Source organism: Oncorhynchus clarkii, chromosome 28, assembly GCF_045791955.1.
Source record: "Oncorhynchus clarkii lewisi isolate Uvic-CL-2024 chromosome 28, UVic_Ocla_1.0, whole genome shotgun sequence".
Lineage (NCBI taxonomy): Eukaryota > Metazoa > Chordata > Actinopteri > Salmoniformes > Salmonidae > Oncorhynchus > Oncorhynchus clarkii.
In genome coordinates, this window is record NC_092174.1 from 3,738,070 (window position 1) to 3,753,806 (window position 15,737).

Here is a 15,737-nt window from a genome sequence, read left to right on the forward strand (position 1 = left end):
GCACCACAGTGTGCAAATAACAAGCAAACCTTAAACAGCACCATGGACAGCACCACTCTGCACATTGCAGACAAGAAAAACATCAAAACAATCTACTCACACTCTCTGCCTCTCCTTGTTGGGTCTAATAAAGCTGGAGATGGCATTTCTCTGCAGAATGGAAACTCCTCAGCACATATTCGTTCCACTCATTCCTGCATTTCCTTGTGAGGTCATTCTCGACGGAAAGTTGTGTAAGGTGGGCTCTGCGAGGGTGAAGCATGCTCCTTCGGGGATCACTGAAAACATTTTTCAATGTAGAAAAAGAGTTCTCACACATGGCAGTGGAGGTTCCAAACTTTAAAGCAGACTTCATCGCTACCTTGACACTTAGAAATGCCTCCATGGTCTTGTGGAAGGTGGTCAGAAGAGTTTTGTGTCCATTTCCAATCCTCTGCAGGCGTGGACCCATTCACTTGTGTGTGGAGGAACTGTTGGGCAACAGCATACTCAGCAACAACATACTCCAAGAGGGACTTGACTTTGGCTGTATCCAGAAACATGTGCCCTGCTGGATCAAGTGAAGACAGCAAGTCCATAAGTATGCTGTTGCACTCCCCAAAGCGCCCATTCATCTCTCCACGTAGTGCATCTACGCCACTCCCGTTGCTCGTCTCCTCTTCATCGTGGTTGTGTCCCACTCCCGTTGATTATTCAACCGCATTTTTGTTGGTTGTGTGTCTCCTCTTGTTTGGCCCTTGGCCTGTTGCGTCAACGCACTGATTCCATAGCTCCAAAAACTTGGAGACCATCAACACACCGATGCACTGTTCACCAGTGACTGGAGTACATTGTTTGGTAGGTCAAAAAGTAACAGGATCTTGTTTACCATGAGAGCGATCAACCTGAAGCTGGGCTTTGATATGGCAACCACACTGCCTCGACTTCCACATCTGCGGGAAAAGCTTGTGAGTTTTCAATGTGTGCCAGCAACTTGGATATATCCTTGGAGGACTTGAAGATGACTTGTACAGTGGCCAGGTCTAGCAGTGGTCGAGCAGGCGTTTCAGTGTCTCCCCCTTGTAATGAACTCTAATGGTGGGCTTTCTTACAGTTTCTGTGAGAGTTTTGGCATCACCTGCATCTGCAGTGGCTATGGTCAGAATGCGCTCTTTTATTTCATAGTTTCCATCAACAAACAGAAGTACGATTTGAAATGTTTTCGCAGCCGTGGAGTCTCTTGTTCGGTCCACTTTATAGAAGAAAACGAGTCCCCTATTACTTCCCCGACAATATGCTCGGTCACTAAGTTGCTAATTTGTTTTATTCAGTCGTTCTGGACGTTGTGGCTTGTGTAGGTTGCGTTGTGCGGAATGGTTGGTGCTATCTTGGCCACTTCTGGGTCATTTTGGGGGGTATACTCAAACAATGACAACACCCCACTGCCTTTCTCTGTCATGCGTCATGATCTCTTCTTAGAGGGAGTTTATTAATGGCTAAAAATGCAATAATGTCAACTACAGAGCCAAGGTAATATCTACGAAGAGCAAGCTGATCCATGTTAGCGCAGGAAGTATCCACACTGGTTATCTCTTGGTGCATTTCTCTCTCCCTCTACATAGCCCTTACATGTTAAGTGTTCTTTCGAGGTGGCAGGTTTGTTATTTTTCTGTCTCTAATGCATGCTTCCAATAACATAACCCTTTAATGGTAAAGGTTGAGTCTGATGACAGACGTGCTGGACTGAAATTTGCGGCGGGGGAAACAAAAGACTAAGTCAGTGTAACGCTCGTCTTCCTCCTCTTCTGAGGAGGAGTAGCAAGGGTCGGAGGACCAATGCGCAGCGTGGTACGTGTTCATGATGAATTTATTAAACACAGAACACTAAAACAAAAATAACAAAGAGGACGGTTTCGTTTCGTGTCATTCGGTCTGGTGACATACACAAAGACAGAAAATAATCACCCACGAAACACAGGTGGGAAAAGACTACCTAAGTATGATTCTCAATCAGAGACAACTAACGACACCGGCCTCTGATTGAGAACCATACCAGGCCAAACGCAAAACACAACATAGAAAAACGAACATAGACAACCCACCCAACTCACACCCTGACCATACTAAAACAAAGACATAACAAAAGAACTAAGGTCAGAACGTGACAGTCAGCTTGTACTGAATATTCTAGCCAATCTCGATTATGGTACCATGTATTAGCAAAAGACTGCTTCTTCCCTGAATACAACTTACTGGAAACACATCTAATATCACCCGATTGGGCTTCTCAACCCCAAGGTCATTTGGGGCTGCTTCTCTGGATGTGGGTGGCTCTGGCTTGTGTGCTTTAGCATGGCTATCAGCTGCTGCTGAGCTGGGTGGGGGCAAGGAGGCAGGTGGCGGGACTGGGAGGGGGGCTCCGCTAGCTTCACCATTGACAGAGACTAGGCTAGCCCAACTCTGTGTGCTGGTCACATTGCCATGATCACCATCAATTGTAGCAGTGATTTCAACGAGTGGAGTTTCAGCGCCACTTGTTGCGGCAGATGATGCATTATTTTTAAACCAATTTCTAGTATCCATTTTGAAGGTAGCCAGACCTACTGATCACTGAGGCACACTGTTGTGTTTAACTAACACTCCACCCACTACTAACTCGAAATGGCGGTAAAACAATAAATACATACGCTCATCTAAGTGGGCCAACACCTATTGACGTACCGCCATCTTATTAAATTGAGTGTTGAAATCAAAATGGCGACCTACGCTGATTAAGGGACGATGAATAACCTGGATACTGTACATACTTATTACTAGGAAATCCACTAAAATGTATTTTGTCTAACTTAAGGGTTGAATATACAGAATATTAAAAGTATAAATGAAAATGGGGAACATTTACCCAAAGAGAAAACATAGGCATCATCCTTCAGGATTAAAATAAATCGTTATCATCCACAGAGGCCTTTCCAGTAATGAAGGCAGTGTATTGGAAATGTGTTGAAAGTCTAGGGCTGTGTCTCAAATTGCACCCTATTCCCTACATAGGGCTCTTATCAAAAATAGTGCACTTTGGGCCCTGCACTACAAAGGTAGTGCACTATATAGGGAATAGGGTGCCATTTGGGACCAAGCCTAGATGGATGTCAGTATAAACAAGACCTGGGTATACTCCATTTGGATGGCGGCTAAAATTAGCACTGTAATTGGTCCATTTCAGAGTAAATTGTGCTCTGATTCATGGTGTCCATTGATACGTGTCCGTGTGTGTGTGTGTGTGTTCTTCTTCAAACCCCTCTGCCTTCGCCTGACCATTGCAGCTAATGCACAGTTAGAATTTATGGTTTCATGACTATGCTAAAATTGCACACAAAAAATAACCAGTGCAGAACCAGTGCAGAGCATCTCTTTATTACGGACAGACCTCTCCCCATCTTTACAACCATTGAATCTATATGTTTTGACCATGGCAGTTTACAATCGAAGGTAACACCAAGTAATTTAGTCTCCTCAACTTGTTCAACAGCCACACCATTCATTACCAGATTTAGCTGAGGTCTAGCACCAACCTCTTGAAGCTAGGGGGCACTATTTTTATTTTTTAGGAAAAATAACGTTCCCAAAGTAAACGGCCTATTTCTCAGGACCAGATGCTAGAATATGCATATAATTGACAGCTTAGGATAGAAAACACTAGTTTTCAAAACTGTAAAAATATTGTCTGTGAGTATAACAGAACTGATATTGCAGGCGAAACCCTGAGGAAAATCCAATCAGGAATCCAATCAGGAAGTGCCCTTCTGCTCCTTTGCATGCCTATCCTCCATTTAAAGGGATATCAACCAGATTCCTTTTTCTACGTCTTCCCTAAGGTGTCTACAGCCTTTAGACGTAGTTTCACACCTTTATGTTGAAGAATGAGCGTAAACGAGCACATTGCGTAAGTGGCCAGCTGATGGCTCTCAGAGTGATTCTTGCGTAAAAGAGAGAGGCAGCCAATTTTCCTCCCGGTCCTACTGAAAAGCCAACTGTCCCGGTTGATATATTATCGAATAGATATTTGAAAAACACCTTGAGGATTGATTGTAAAAAACGTTTGCCATGTTTCTGTCGATATTATGGATATAATTTAGAATTTTTTTCGGCGTTGTCGTGACCGCTATTTCCGGTGGATTTCTAAAAATAACTTGACAAACCAACGGAGGTATTTTGGGTAGAAAAATTATCTTTATGGAAAAAAAGGAACCTTTGCTGTCTAACTGGGAGTCTCGTCAGTGAAAACATCCGAAGATCAAAGGTAAACGGTTCATTTGATTGCTTTTTTGATTTTCGTGACCAAGCTTCCTGCTGCTAGCTAGACATAATGCTATGCTAGGCTATCGATAAACTTACAAACGCTTGTCTTGCTATCGCTGTAAAGCATAATTTCAAAATCTGAGACGACAGGGTGATTAACAAAAGGCTAAGCTGTGTTTCGCTATATTTCACTTGTGATTTCATGAATATGAATATTTTCTAGTAAGATTATTTGACCGTTGCGCTATGCCAATTAGTGTAGTTGCTGACAATTCTCCCGGATCCGGGATGGGTAGTTCCAAGATTAAGGAATGATTTGTACCAAATACAATGCTCTTAGTTTTAGAGATGTTCAGGACCAGTTTATTACTGGCCACCCATTCCAAAACAGGCTGGAACTGGAACCGTGCTTCTACAGGCTGGAACCGTGCTTCTACACCTGCATTGCTTGCTGTTTGGGGTTTTAGGCTGGGTTTCTGTACAGCACTTTGAGATATCAGCTGATGTACGAAGGGCTATATAAATACATTTGATTTGATCTCTGTGTTAAGGGTTTCAGTGACTTCATTATCTGTGGTTGCTGATGCGTATATCGTTGAATCATCAGCATACATGGACACACATGCTTTGTGTGTACACATATTCAATCAATCCTTATCCCAGTCTGCTGTTCCCACATGCTTCAAGAGGGCCACCATTGTTCCAGTTCCCAAGAAAGCTAAGGTAACTGAGCTAAATGACTAGCACTCACCTCCATCATCATGAAGTGCTTTGAGAGTCTAGTCAAGGATCATATCACCTCCCTCAACCTGACACCCTAGACCCCACTCCAACTCCACCCAATAGGTCCACAGATGATGCAATCACACTGCACACTGCCCTAACCCATCTGGACAATAAGAATACTTATGTAAGAATGCTGTTCATCGACTACAACTCAGCATTTAACGCCATAGTAAACTCCAAACTCGTCATTAAGCTCGAGACCCTGGGTCTCGACCCCGTCCTGTGGAACTGGGTCCTGGACTTCCTGACGGGCCGCACCCAACTGGGGCCCCACAAGGGTGCATTCTCAGCCCTCTCCTGTACTCCCTGTTCACCCATGACTCAGTGGCCATGCACGCCTCCAACTCAATCATCAAGTTTGCATTACCAACAACGACGAGACGGCCTACAGGGGGGAGGTGAGGGCCCTCCGAGTGTGGTGTCAGGAAAATAACCTCACACTCAACGTCTACAAAACAAAGGAGATGATCGTGGACTTCAGGAAACAGCAGAGGGATTACCCCCTATCCACATCGACGGGACAGTAGTGGAGAAGGTGGAAAGTTTTAAGTTCCGCACGGACAAACTGAAATGGTCCACCCACACAGACAGTGTGGTGAAGAAGGCACAACAGCGCCTCTTTAACCTCAGGAGGCTGAAGAAATTCAGCTTGTCACCAAAAATACTCAAACTTTTATAGATGCACAATCGAGAGCATCCTGTCGGGCTGTATCACCGCCTGGTACGGCAACTGCTCCGCCCACAACCGTAAGGCTCTCCAGAGGGTAGTGAGGTCTGCACAACGCATCACCGGGGCAAACTACCTGCCCTCCAGGACACCTACACCACCCGTTGTTACAGGAAGGCCATAAAGATCATCAAGGACAACAACCACCCGAGCCACTGCCTGTTCACCCTGCTATCATCCAGAAGGCGAGGCCAGTACAGGTGCATCAAAGCTGGGACAGCGAGACTGAAAAACAGCTTCTATCTCAAGGCCATCAGACTGTTAAACAGCCATCACTAACATTGAGTGGCTGCTGCCAACACACTGACTCAATCTCTAGCCACTTTTATAATAAAAAATTAGATGTAATACATGTATCAATAGTCACTTTAAACTATGCCACTTTATATAATGTTTACATACCCTACATTACTCATCTTGTATGTATATACTGTACTCTATACCATCTACTGCATCTTGCCTATGCCGTTCGGCCATCGCTCATCCATATATATTTGTATTATTTTTCATTCCTTTACACTTGTGTGTATAAGGTGGTTGTTGTGAAATTGTTAAATTACTTGTTAGATATTACTACATGGTCAGAACTAGAAGCACAAGCATTTCGCTGTATGTGACAAATCAAATTTGATTTGATGAAGATGCATTACTGGGCTGAACACGCTAACAACAAGTGGCTATTTGGACATAAATGATGGACTTTATGGAACAAATCACTCATTTATTGTTCGAACTGGGATTCCTGTGAGCGCCTTCTGATGAAGATCATCAAAAAGTAAGTTAAAATTTATAGTGTTATTTCTAACTTCTGTTGACTCAAAATGGTGGATATTTCTCTGGCTGGATTGGGCTCTGAGCACCGTTCTCAGATTATGCTTTTTCCGTAAAGTTTTTTTTTTTAAATCGGACACAGCGGTTGCATTAAGGAGAAGTCTATCATTAATTCTGTGAATACCAGTTGTATCTTTTATCATTGTTTATTATGAGTATTTCTGCAAAATCACCAGATGTTTTGGAATCAAAATATTACTGCACGTAACGCGCCAATGTAAACTGAGATTTGTGGATATAAATATGCACATTATCTAACAAAACATACATGTATTGTGTAACATGATGTCCTATGAGTGTCATCTGATGAAGATCAAAGGTTAGTGATTAATTTTATCTATATTTCTGCTTTTTGTGACTCCTATCTTTGGCTGGAAAAATGGCTGTGTTTTTTTGACTTGGCTATGACCTAACAATCATATGTTGTGCTTTCGCTGTAAAGCATTTTTCAAATTTGACACGATGGGTAAATTAACAAGATGTTTATCTTTCATTTGTTGTATTGGACTTGTTAATGTGTGAAAGTTACAAATTTCAAAAAAATATTTTTGAATTTCACCTTTTTTAGCGGAATGTTGTCGAGGGGTTCCGCTAGCGGAACGCTTGTGCTAGAAAGGTTATGTTTTTTCAACAACAGGTTATGGTCAATAATATCAAAGGCTGCACTGAAATCTAACAGTACAGCTCCCACAATCTTCTTATTATCAATTTCTTTCAACCATTCTTTCAACCATTCATCAGTAATTTGTGTCAGTGCAGTACATAAGCATAAGCATGCTGAAAGTCTGTTGTTAATTTGTTTACAGAGAAATAGCTTGGTCAAACACAATTTTTTCCAACAGTTTGCTAAGAGCTGGCAGCAAGCTGATAGGTCTGCTGTTAGAACCAGTAAAGGCCGCTTTACCACTCTTGGGTAGTGGAATTACTTTGGCTTCCCTCCAGGCCGGAGGACAAATACTTTCCTCTAGGCTCAGATTAAAAATATGACAGATAGCCACCATCCTCAGTAGCTTTCCATCTAAATTGTCAATGTCAGGAGGTTTGTCATTGATCGTTAACAATTGTTTTTCCACCTCTCCCACACTAACTTTACAAAATTCAAAAAGGCACTGCTTTTCTTTCATTATTCATTTTTTTATACATGAATATAATTGTTCAAATGGTTTTGTGATGAATAAGCCATCTGATTCGATGAGATGGAGTTGAATTAGTCTTTCTGCCCATAATTTCACTTAAAGTACTCCAAAGTATTTTTTCCATCATTCTTTATATCATTCATCTTGGCTTCATATTAAAGTTTCTTCTTCTTTTTGTTGAGTTTAGTCACATAATTTCTCAATTTGCAGTAAGTAAGCCAGTCAAATGTACAGCCAGACTTATTAGCCGCTCCTTTCGCCCCATCTCCTTCATACAGTTTTTAAATTCCTCATCAATCCATGGAGCCTTAACAGTTCTAACAGTCAGTTTCTTCTCAGGTGCATGTTTATGAATAATTGGAAGAAGCATTATCATAAATTCATCAAGTGCAGCGTCTGGATACTCCTCATTAACCTCTCTTGGGTAGGGGGCAGTATTTTGACGTCCGGATGTAAAGTGTGCCCAAAGTAAACTGCCTGTTACTCAGGCCCAGATATGAAAGGATATGCATATAATTGGTAGATTTGGATAGAAAACTCTTTCTAAAATTTGTAAAATTATGTCTGTGAGTATAATAGAACTGATATGGCAGGCCTATCACTATTTTCAATGGCTATCACTTTTATTATAAGGCCAAATTCTCCCAGATTGCAGTTCCTAGGGCTTCCACTAGATGTCAACAGTCTTTAGAAAGAGGTTCAGGCTGGTTTTTGGAAAAATTACCCAGAAATTGTAGTTTTTCTAGGTGGCTCACATTTTGGCTGTAGTGTCTCCAAGCGCGTGGAAGAGAGCACGTACTTTGGTATTTTTCTCCGGTAAAGACAACAACGATTCTCTGTCTTAAATTTGATTGTTTATTTACCTAATGTTTGATAATAAACGTTGTTTGACTTATTTGGAAAAGTTTATTAGTAACGTTTGGGATTCAATTTGTATGCATTTTGATGGAGGGAAACTGGGTGGATTATTGACTGAAGCACGCCAGCTAAACTGAGTTTTGTATGGATATAAAGAAGGACAATATCAAACAAAAGGACCATTTGTGATGTAACTGGGACCTTTTGGTGTGCCAACAGAAGAAGATCAAAGGTAAGGCATTTTTTATATTGCTATTTCTGACTTTTGTGTCGCACCTGCCTGGTTGAAATGTTTTTCATGTGTTTGTATGCAGGGAGCTGTCCTCAGATAATCGCATGGTTTGCTTTCGCCGTAAAGCCTTTTTGAAATCTGACACAGCGGCTGGATTAACAAGAAGTAAAGCTTTATTTTGATGTCCAACACTTCTGATTTTATGAAAGTTAAATATTTATAATACTGTAGTTTAAATTTCTCACTCTGCAATTTCACCGGATGTTGGTCAGGTGGGACGCTGCCATCCCACCTGCCCATAAGAAGATAATCATATCAGACCAACAAATATTTTTAACATCATCCACATAAGAGTCACAGCAAAATATTTTGTATGATATCTTATACACTATTTAAGGCCCAACTGTTGAAACTTTGGCTTTCCTGTATATAGCCACTATATTGTGATCACTGCATCCAATGGGTACAGATACAGCTTTAGAACAGTATTAGTACAAATGGGATCAATACATGTGGATGATCTTGTTCCTGTAGTGTTTGTAAACAACCTGGTAGGTTGATTAATAACCTGAACCAGATTACAGGCACTGGTTACAGTGAGAAGCTTCCTCTTGAGCAGACAGCTCGATGAAAACCAGTCAATATTCATTCAGGTCCCCAAGAAAGTAGACCTCTCTGTTTACATCACATACATTATCAAGCATTTCACACATATTATTTAGATACCGACTGTTAGCACTTGGTGGCCTATAGCTAAGCAAAGAAAAGGCTTTAGATGTGCCAAGTGAACCTGCAACACTTGAATAACACTTGACATAAGATCTTCTCTAAGCATTACAGGGATATGGCTCCTCCCCCATCAGCATTTCTGTCTCTTCTATAAATGTTATATATATATGTATTGCTACTGATGTATCAACAAATTAATTATCTAAGTGAGTCAAATATGGATAATATATGAATGTTATGATGTTAGCAAAGTTATTGATTTCATTAACCTTATTTCTAAGGCTACATATACATTTTAAGTCTTAAGTTTACATACACTTAGGTTGGAGTCATTAAAACTCATTTTTCAACCACTCCACAAATTTCTTGTTAACAAATTATAGTTTTGGCAAGGCGGTTAGGACATCTACTTTGTGCATGACACAATACATTTTTCCAACATTTGTTTACAGACAGATTATATCACTTGTAATTCATTGTATCACAATTCCAGTGGGTCAGAGGTTTACATACATTAAGTTGACTGCCTTTAAACAGCTTGGAAAATTCCAGAAAATTATGTCATGGCTTTAGAAGCTTCTGATTTGGGTCAATTGGAGGTGTACCTGTGGCTGTATTTCAAGGCCGACCTTCAAACTCAGTGCCTCTTTGCTTGACATCATGGGAAAATCTAAATAAATCAGCCAAGACCTCTGAAAAAAAAATTGTACACCTCCACAAGTCTGCTTCATCCAGCAATTTCCAAATGCCTGAAGGTACCATGTTCATCTGTACAAACAATAGTACGCAATATAAACACCATGGGACCACGCAGTCGTCATACCGCTCAGGAAGGAGAAGCATTCTGTCTCCTAGAGATGAACACACTTTGGTGCGAAAAGTGCAAATCAATCCCAGAACAACAGTAAAGGACCTTGTGAAGATGCTGGAGGAAACAGGTACAAAAGTATCTGTATCCACAGTAAAACAAATCCTATATCAACATAAACTGATAGGCCACTCAGCAAGGATGAAGCCACTGCTCCAAAACCGCCATAAAAAAGCCAGACTACGGCTTGCAACTGCACATGGGGACAAAGGTCATTCTTTTTGTAGAAATGTCCTCTGGTCTGATGAAACAAAAATAGAACTGTTGGCCATAAATACCATCGTTATGTTTGGAGGAAAAAGGGGGATGCTTGCAAGCTGAAGAACATCATCCCAACCGTGAAGCCCGGGGGTTGCAGCATCATGTTGTGGGGGTGCTTTGCTGCAGGGGGACTGGTGCACTTCACAAAATAGATGGCGTCATGAGGATGGAAAATGATGTGGATATATTGAAGCAACATCTCAAGACATCAGTCAGGAAGTTAAAGCTTGGTTGTAAATGGGTCTTCCAAATGGACAATGACCCCAAGTATACTTACAAAGCTGTTGCAAAATGGCTTAAGGATAACAAAGTCAAGGTATTGGAGTGGCCATCACAAAGCCCTGACCTCAATCCTATAGAACATTTCTGGGCACAACTGAAAAAGTGTGTGCGAGCAAGGAGGCCTTACAAACCTGACTCAGTTACACCAGCTCTGTCAGGAGGAATGGGCCAAAATTCACCCAACTTATTGTGGGAAGCTTGTGGAAGGCTACCCAAAACGTTTAACCCAAGTTAAACCATTTAAAGGCAATACTATCAAATACTAATTGAGTGTATGTAAACTTCTGACCCACTGGGAATGTGATGAAAGAAATAAAAGCTGAAATAAATCATTCTCTACTATTATTCTGACATTTCACATTCTTAAAATAAATTGGTGATCCTAACTGACCTAAGACAGGTAATTTTTACTAGGATTAAATGTCAGGAATTGTGAAAAACTGAGTTTAAATGTATTTGGCTAAGGTGTATGTGAACTTCTGACTTCAACTGTATTAATATGGTCTATTTTCAGCCCTTTCCTGTGTAGCTTATCAGAGATAGACATAATATTGAAAAGAGCAGACAAAGCATGAGTAAATATATACATTCAGCAGTCCATTAATAAATTGGTGTGTGTGTGCTGCGGGGTTGAGGCTACGAACCCATAGGCTTGGCTCTCTCATCCCTTCCAGGCTTCTGGGAGGGAGGGTGGAAAATGAGCCTGTCGTAGCGAATGTACGCCCTCATGCAGCTATCATGGCTGGGATCAGTTCATTCCTCTTCTGGCACACAGCTTCAGGATAGTCCTCGTTGAGGAAGATATACATTCCTCTCAAGTCCTTGGCTCTTTCCAGAACAGCTACCTTGTCCTTGAACCTCAGGAGCTTGACCACTATCGGCCTGGGCCTATCACCTAGACCGGTGGTGAATTTTCCAGTCCAGTGGGCACGCTCTACCTCAATCTTCCTGTGGACCATCTTCAATTTCTCAGAGATCATTTTCCTCACTTCATACTCAGACTCCATCCAGGTCTCATGTGGAGATTCTGCAATTCTGTCCACAACCATGTTGTTTCGCCTTGATTGTCCCTCTGATTTATCTGTCATTGTTATCATGGATTCACACACAGAACTGATGTCCTCTCTCAATGACTTACAGATTGCTGTCATCTTTCCGTTCTCCTGTTTTAACTCATCGAGCTGACCCTGGGAGAACTGCAAACTGTTCTTCAGGTCCTGGACCTCTCTGCTCAGGTCGTAGAATCCACCAGTATTTGGACAAAACACTTGAAACTATTTTCTTGTTGTTGTAACAACTGCTTATAGGTCTCTTTTTGTTTCTTTAAAAGATCTTTGTCATGGTAGCTAGCAATGTATGTTAGGCTGTTACCCTTTGCAGTTCCAGACAGGGCAGGTCACGGGGAAAATTGAAAACAATAAACAGCAGGGATCTAGATGGCCACAAACCCGGGACAATCCGCGGTCCCAGCCACAATGGCTAACTGCGTTGCAGGCTGCGCTCAAGAACACCTCGCTAACTTGGCGTCCAGCTGGCTAGCATTTAGGCTAGCTGCGATGCCAAATAGCTTCTCAGACCCGTCCTTGGTCAGCAGGATCACTGGAAAGATACAAGCAGTCCCAGCAACTGGTGCCAACTGCGTTGTGGGACCCAACATAAGAAGCTAGGTAGCTACCAAGAACTTTCCAATATATTGTAAACAACAAACTTGCCAATCAAACAAAACCGAGCTCTTCCTTGTTCCGAGTGAAGATCCAGTGAAGGGGGCTTTACCATTCTTGGGTAGCGGAATTACTTTTGCTTCCCTCCAGGCCTGATGGCAGACACTTTCTCGTAGGCTTAGATAGTAGATATGGCAAAAAGTGGGTGTAAAACATTTGTTGGTATAATCCATTATAAAGTAATATTGGATTGTGGTGGTAACATCTGATTATAGAATATGAGCAGGCCTGATGTTGACAAAAAGGTGCATTCATTCAATAAAGTTTTATTGAATACTTATGATGAACTTCAATATGCATTCAAATTGAATGTTCGTCTTAGAATAGAATAGGAATAGCATATTGAATATCAAATGAAAAAGCACTCCGAATGTAAGTGTAGTATACTGCAAGCCAAAACCTTTCATAAATCTTACACGTCCCTTACTTAGGCAACAAAAAAAACGTTACACCAGAACAGTGGTGATTTCAGCACCATGGACAGCACACTCAGAGGTAGACAGACGGTCTACACATCTTGCCTGCCACCCCACAGATTTTAGACATGTTGATGCAGCTTTGTCATATGGCAGACGCACCTCCAGGAAACAAATGTATGTTCAATAAAAATGTTGACCGCGTGTCATCGTGAATTTCCCCGGCAAAAGGCCCATGTGCGTCTGTCAACGCTATTGAATTTAGAGGAGAGGTATTAAACTAATGTTTCCACCTGTGCTAGAGTTCAGAAAACATTTGTTTGGGAATACCGTGGGTTTAATAACTAGGCTACCGCATACACTTGGGCCAAGCAATAGGTGTAATTAAAAAGCTGTTTTGGCTGTAATGTATATATTAACTAAGACTGTTCCGCACGTTCTTCACCTCGAGTCTGCCATTAGGAGAACAGTAGCACGAGGGGATATTAAAAGAAAGACAATCCTCTTACTGCGGTTTGTGTCTGTGTGTGCGTGTGTCTGATCTAGAACCAGGGAATACTCTCTTTACCAGCTTCACAGGCCATTGATTTTTATTTCGACCTGACCATCAGCTAGTTGAAAGAAGGGTGATAGGTGGTCGGTGTGCAGTCTTTTGTCATGGTTGTAGATACAATTGTATTATGTCTAATAGACTGTCTGTAATTGCATCCGTGTTCATGTCAACGTCCCATTTCATATCAAACCAAATTTGCTCTGCATGTACAATTTAAATGAGGCAGGCCAAAACAGGTTGTAAAAACAACAACTGGCTAAAACCATTCAATATTGCCCTGTAAAAATGACTAGCTTGCCTAAAGATACAAGCCATAATAAACATAGATCCCATTTTCAGTAAGACAAAGCCTGTAAAACAATAGATTAAGATTACTTTATTGGTCAATTGCACACAAGGTCCGACCAAAATTTTACTTCCGCTTTGAACCCAAACCCTCTGAAAGACACATACAGTACATGTTTTTGGAGCAGAACTCACACTGTGCGCCCAGGGAGCTGTTGTTTTGTTAAGTGCATTGCTAAAGGGCACAACGGCAGGCAATGGCATCTAGGATTTGATAACAGCCTCACTTTCCGAGGGATTTTTCCCATCGGACCCGGGATTCAAACTGGCAACCCAGTTGTTGGCTCGCCTCTCTTACTGCTAGGCCGCCCCTAGCCTAGGCAGTTTCCCTTTTTCAAGCTTTTGGCCAAAATTCCATTATTAGTCTACCTGGAGTCTGTAAATACAAGCAAGGCCCTAAAAATACCCGTTCTTAAATAGAAAGGATTGGCTGAGTATTATCTCTACTACTGTAAACGCAGGCATATAGGCTACGCCACAGCCTAAAAACGCATCGTTGAGCACGAGTAGGGAAGAGAACCACCGCTATATCGTTCGTGCTGCAGTGAGCAGGGCATTCCCCATCTCACCATCTCCCCTTCCCCTGACCTTGCAGAAAAACACGGTTTTGACACACAACTTGAATTAAGGTTATGTATTTAATTGGGCTATGAGCGAAATGTAAATGAAACAACACAAGCATGCCTCGAATGGAGGAGGCTGATCTTTAACACCGAATGAAATGTTTCAGACGTCGCTATGACACTTAGTGGACGTGATATTCGTTATATGATTGATGTAGGCTCATTCCCATTTGTCAGGCTTCATAAAAGCAGTGTGTTGGCCTCTAACCTCAAAAAAGGCCCAACCTCCGTTCTAAGGGCCTTCCGTTCATTTAGTTCGTATATTAAAGTGGATACTGTAATGGAGCCTTCAAAGCCTCGCTGTGAAATGGCAGTAGGGGATAATATTGCATTCGCGACATTACAACTGTCGCCATGTATCTAGGCTAAATGCAGAGGCTAGAACATAAATGCTGTTATAGTCAAGCAAAATATATCAGGGAAGGTATTTTAATCATGAGACATATTCACTTATCCGTGCACGATTAGCCTACGCCGACTACAATTTCTACACACATCCATCCATACACCTGCTCCTCCCAGCTCCCCGAGAACAATCCTTGGACCGCTCCTCTGAGCACAAACGCGGTTTAGCACAAAGCAAAAACAACTTGATACACAGGATGTCGATTTGAAATGTGTTAACCGCTTTACCTTTTCCTGCGCCCTGCTTAGCCGTTTCTGGACGTTTTTGGCGAAAATCCCCGTCTTTATTTCGGCCATGGCTGCTGATACTGCAACGGGATGAGCGTCGCTTCAGTTTAGCACCTAGGACAGAGAAATGATGACGGACTAGGAAGGAGGGGAGGATCAATTCTTAAAGCCACAGTACAAAAATGCACACACTCAACCAAACGTCCCAGTTTAGTATAATGATTATTATATGTTCTGGTTTGTATATTACGATTAGTTATAATGTATTTATCATGACAAGATATCAACATGATGCCTAGCTGGACCAGGATATTGTTATCCCGTTTCTGCTTCAAACAGACATACAATGTAGCCTATAGGCGTAGACTTGCTCCAACCCTGCCCCCACTGTACATGTCGCTTGCTTGTGAACAGCGAAAACACTTCTGGGTTGCGTCAAAGCAGTCGTGGACATGAGCCCG

The 15,737-nt window shown here is 41.8% G+C and overlaps 1 protein-coding gene across 11 annotated transcripts in view; it reads right to left on the bottom strand.

The window, feature by feature from the left end:
* Positions 1 to 15,370, bottom strand: part of LOC139387434 (amphiphysin) — a 138,506-nt gene extending 123,136 nt beyond the window's left edge. For all 11 annotated transcript variants that reach the window (XM_071133596.1, XM_071133606.1, XM_071133600.1 and 8 more), the window contains exon 1: positions 15,277 to 15,370. In XM_071133596.1, the coding sequence (XP_070989697.1) occupies positions 15,277 to 15,345 (69 nt within the window). In that variant the 5' untranslated portion in view covers positions 15,346 to 15,370. The remainder of the gene's footprint in view (positions 1 to 15,276) is intronic.
* Between the last annotated feature and the right edge of the window lie 367 nt (positions 15,371 to 15,737).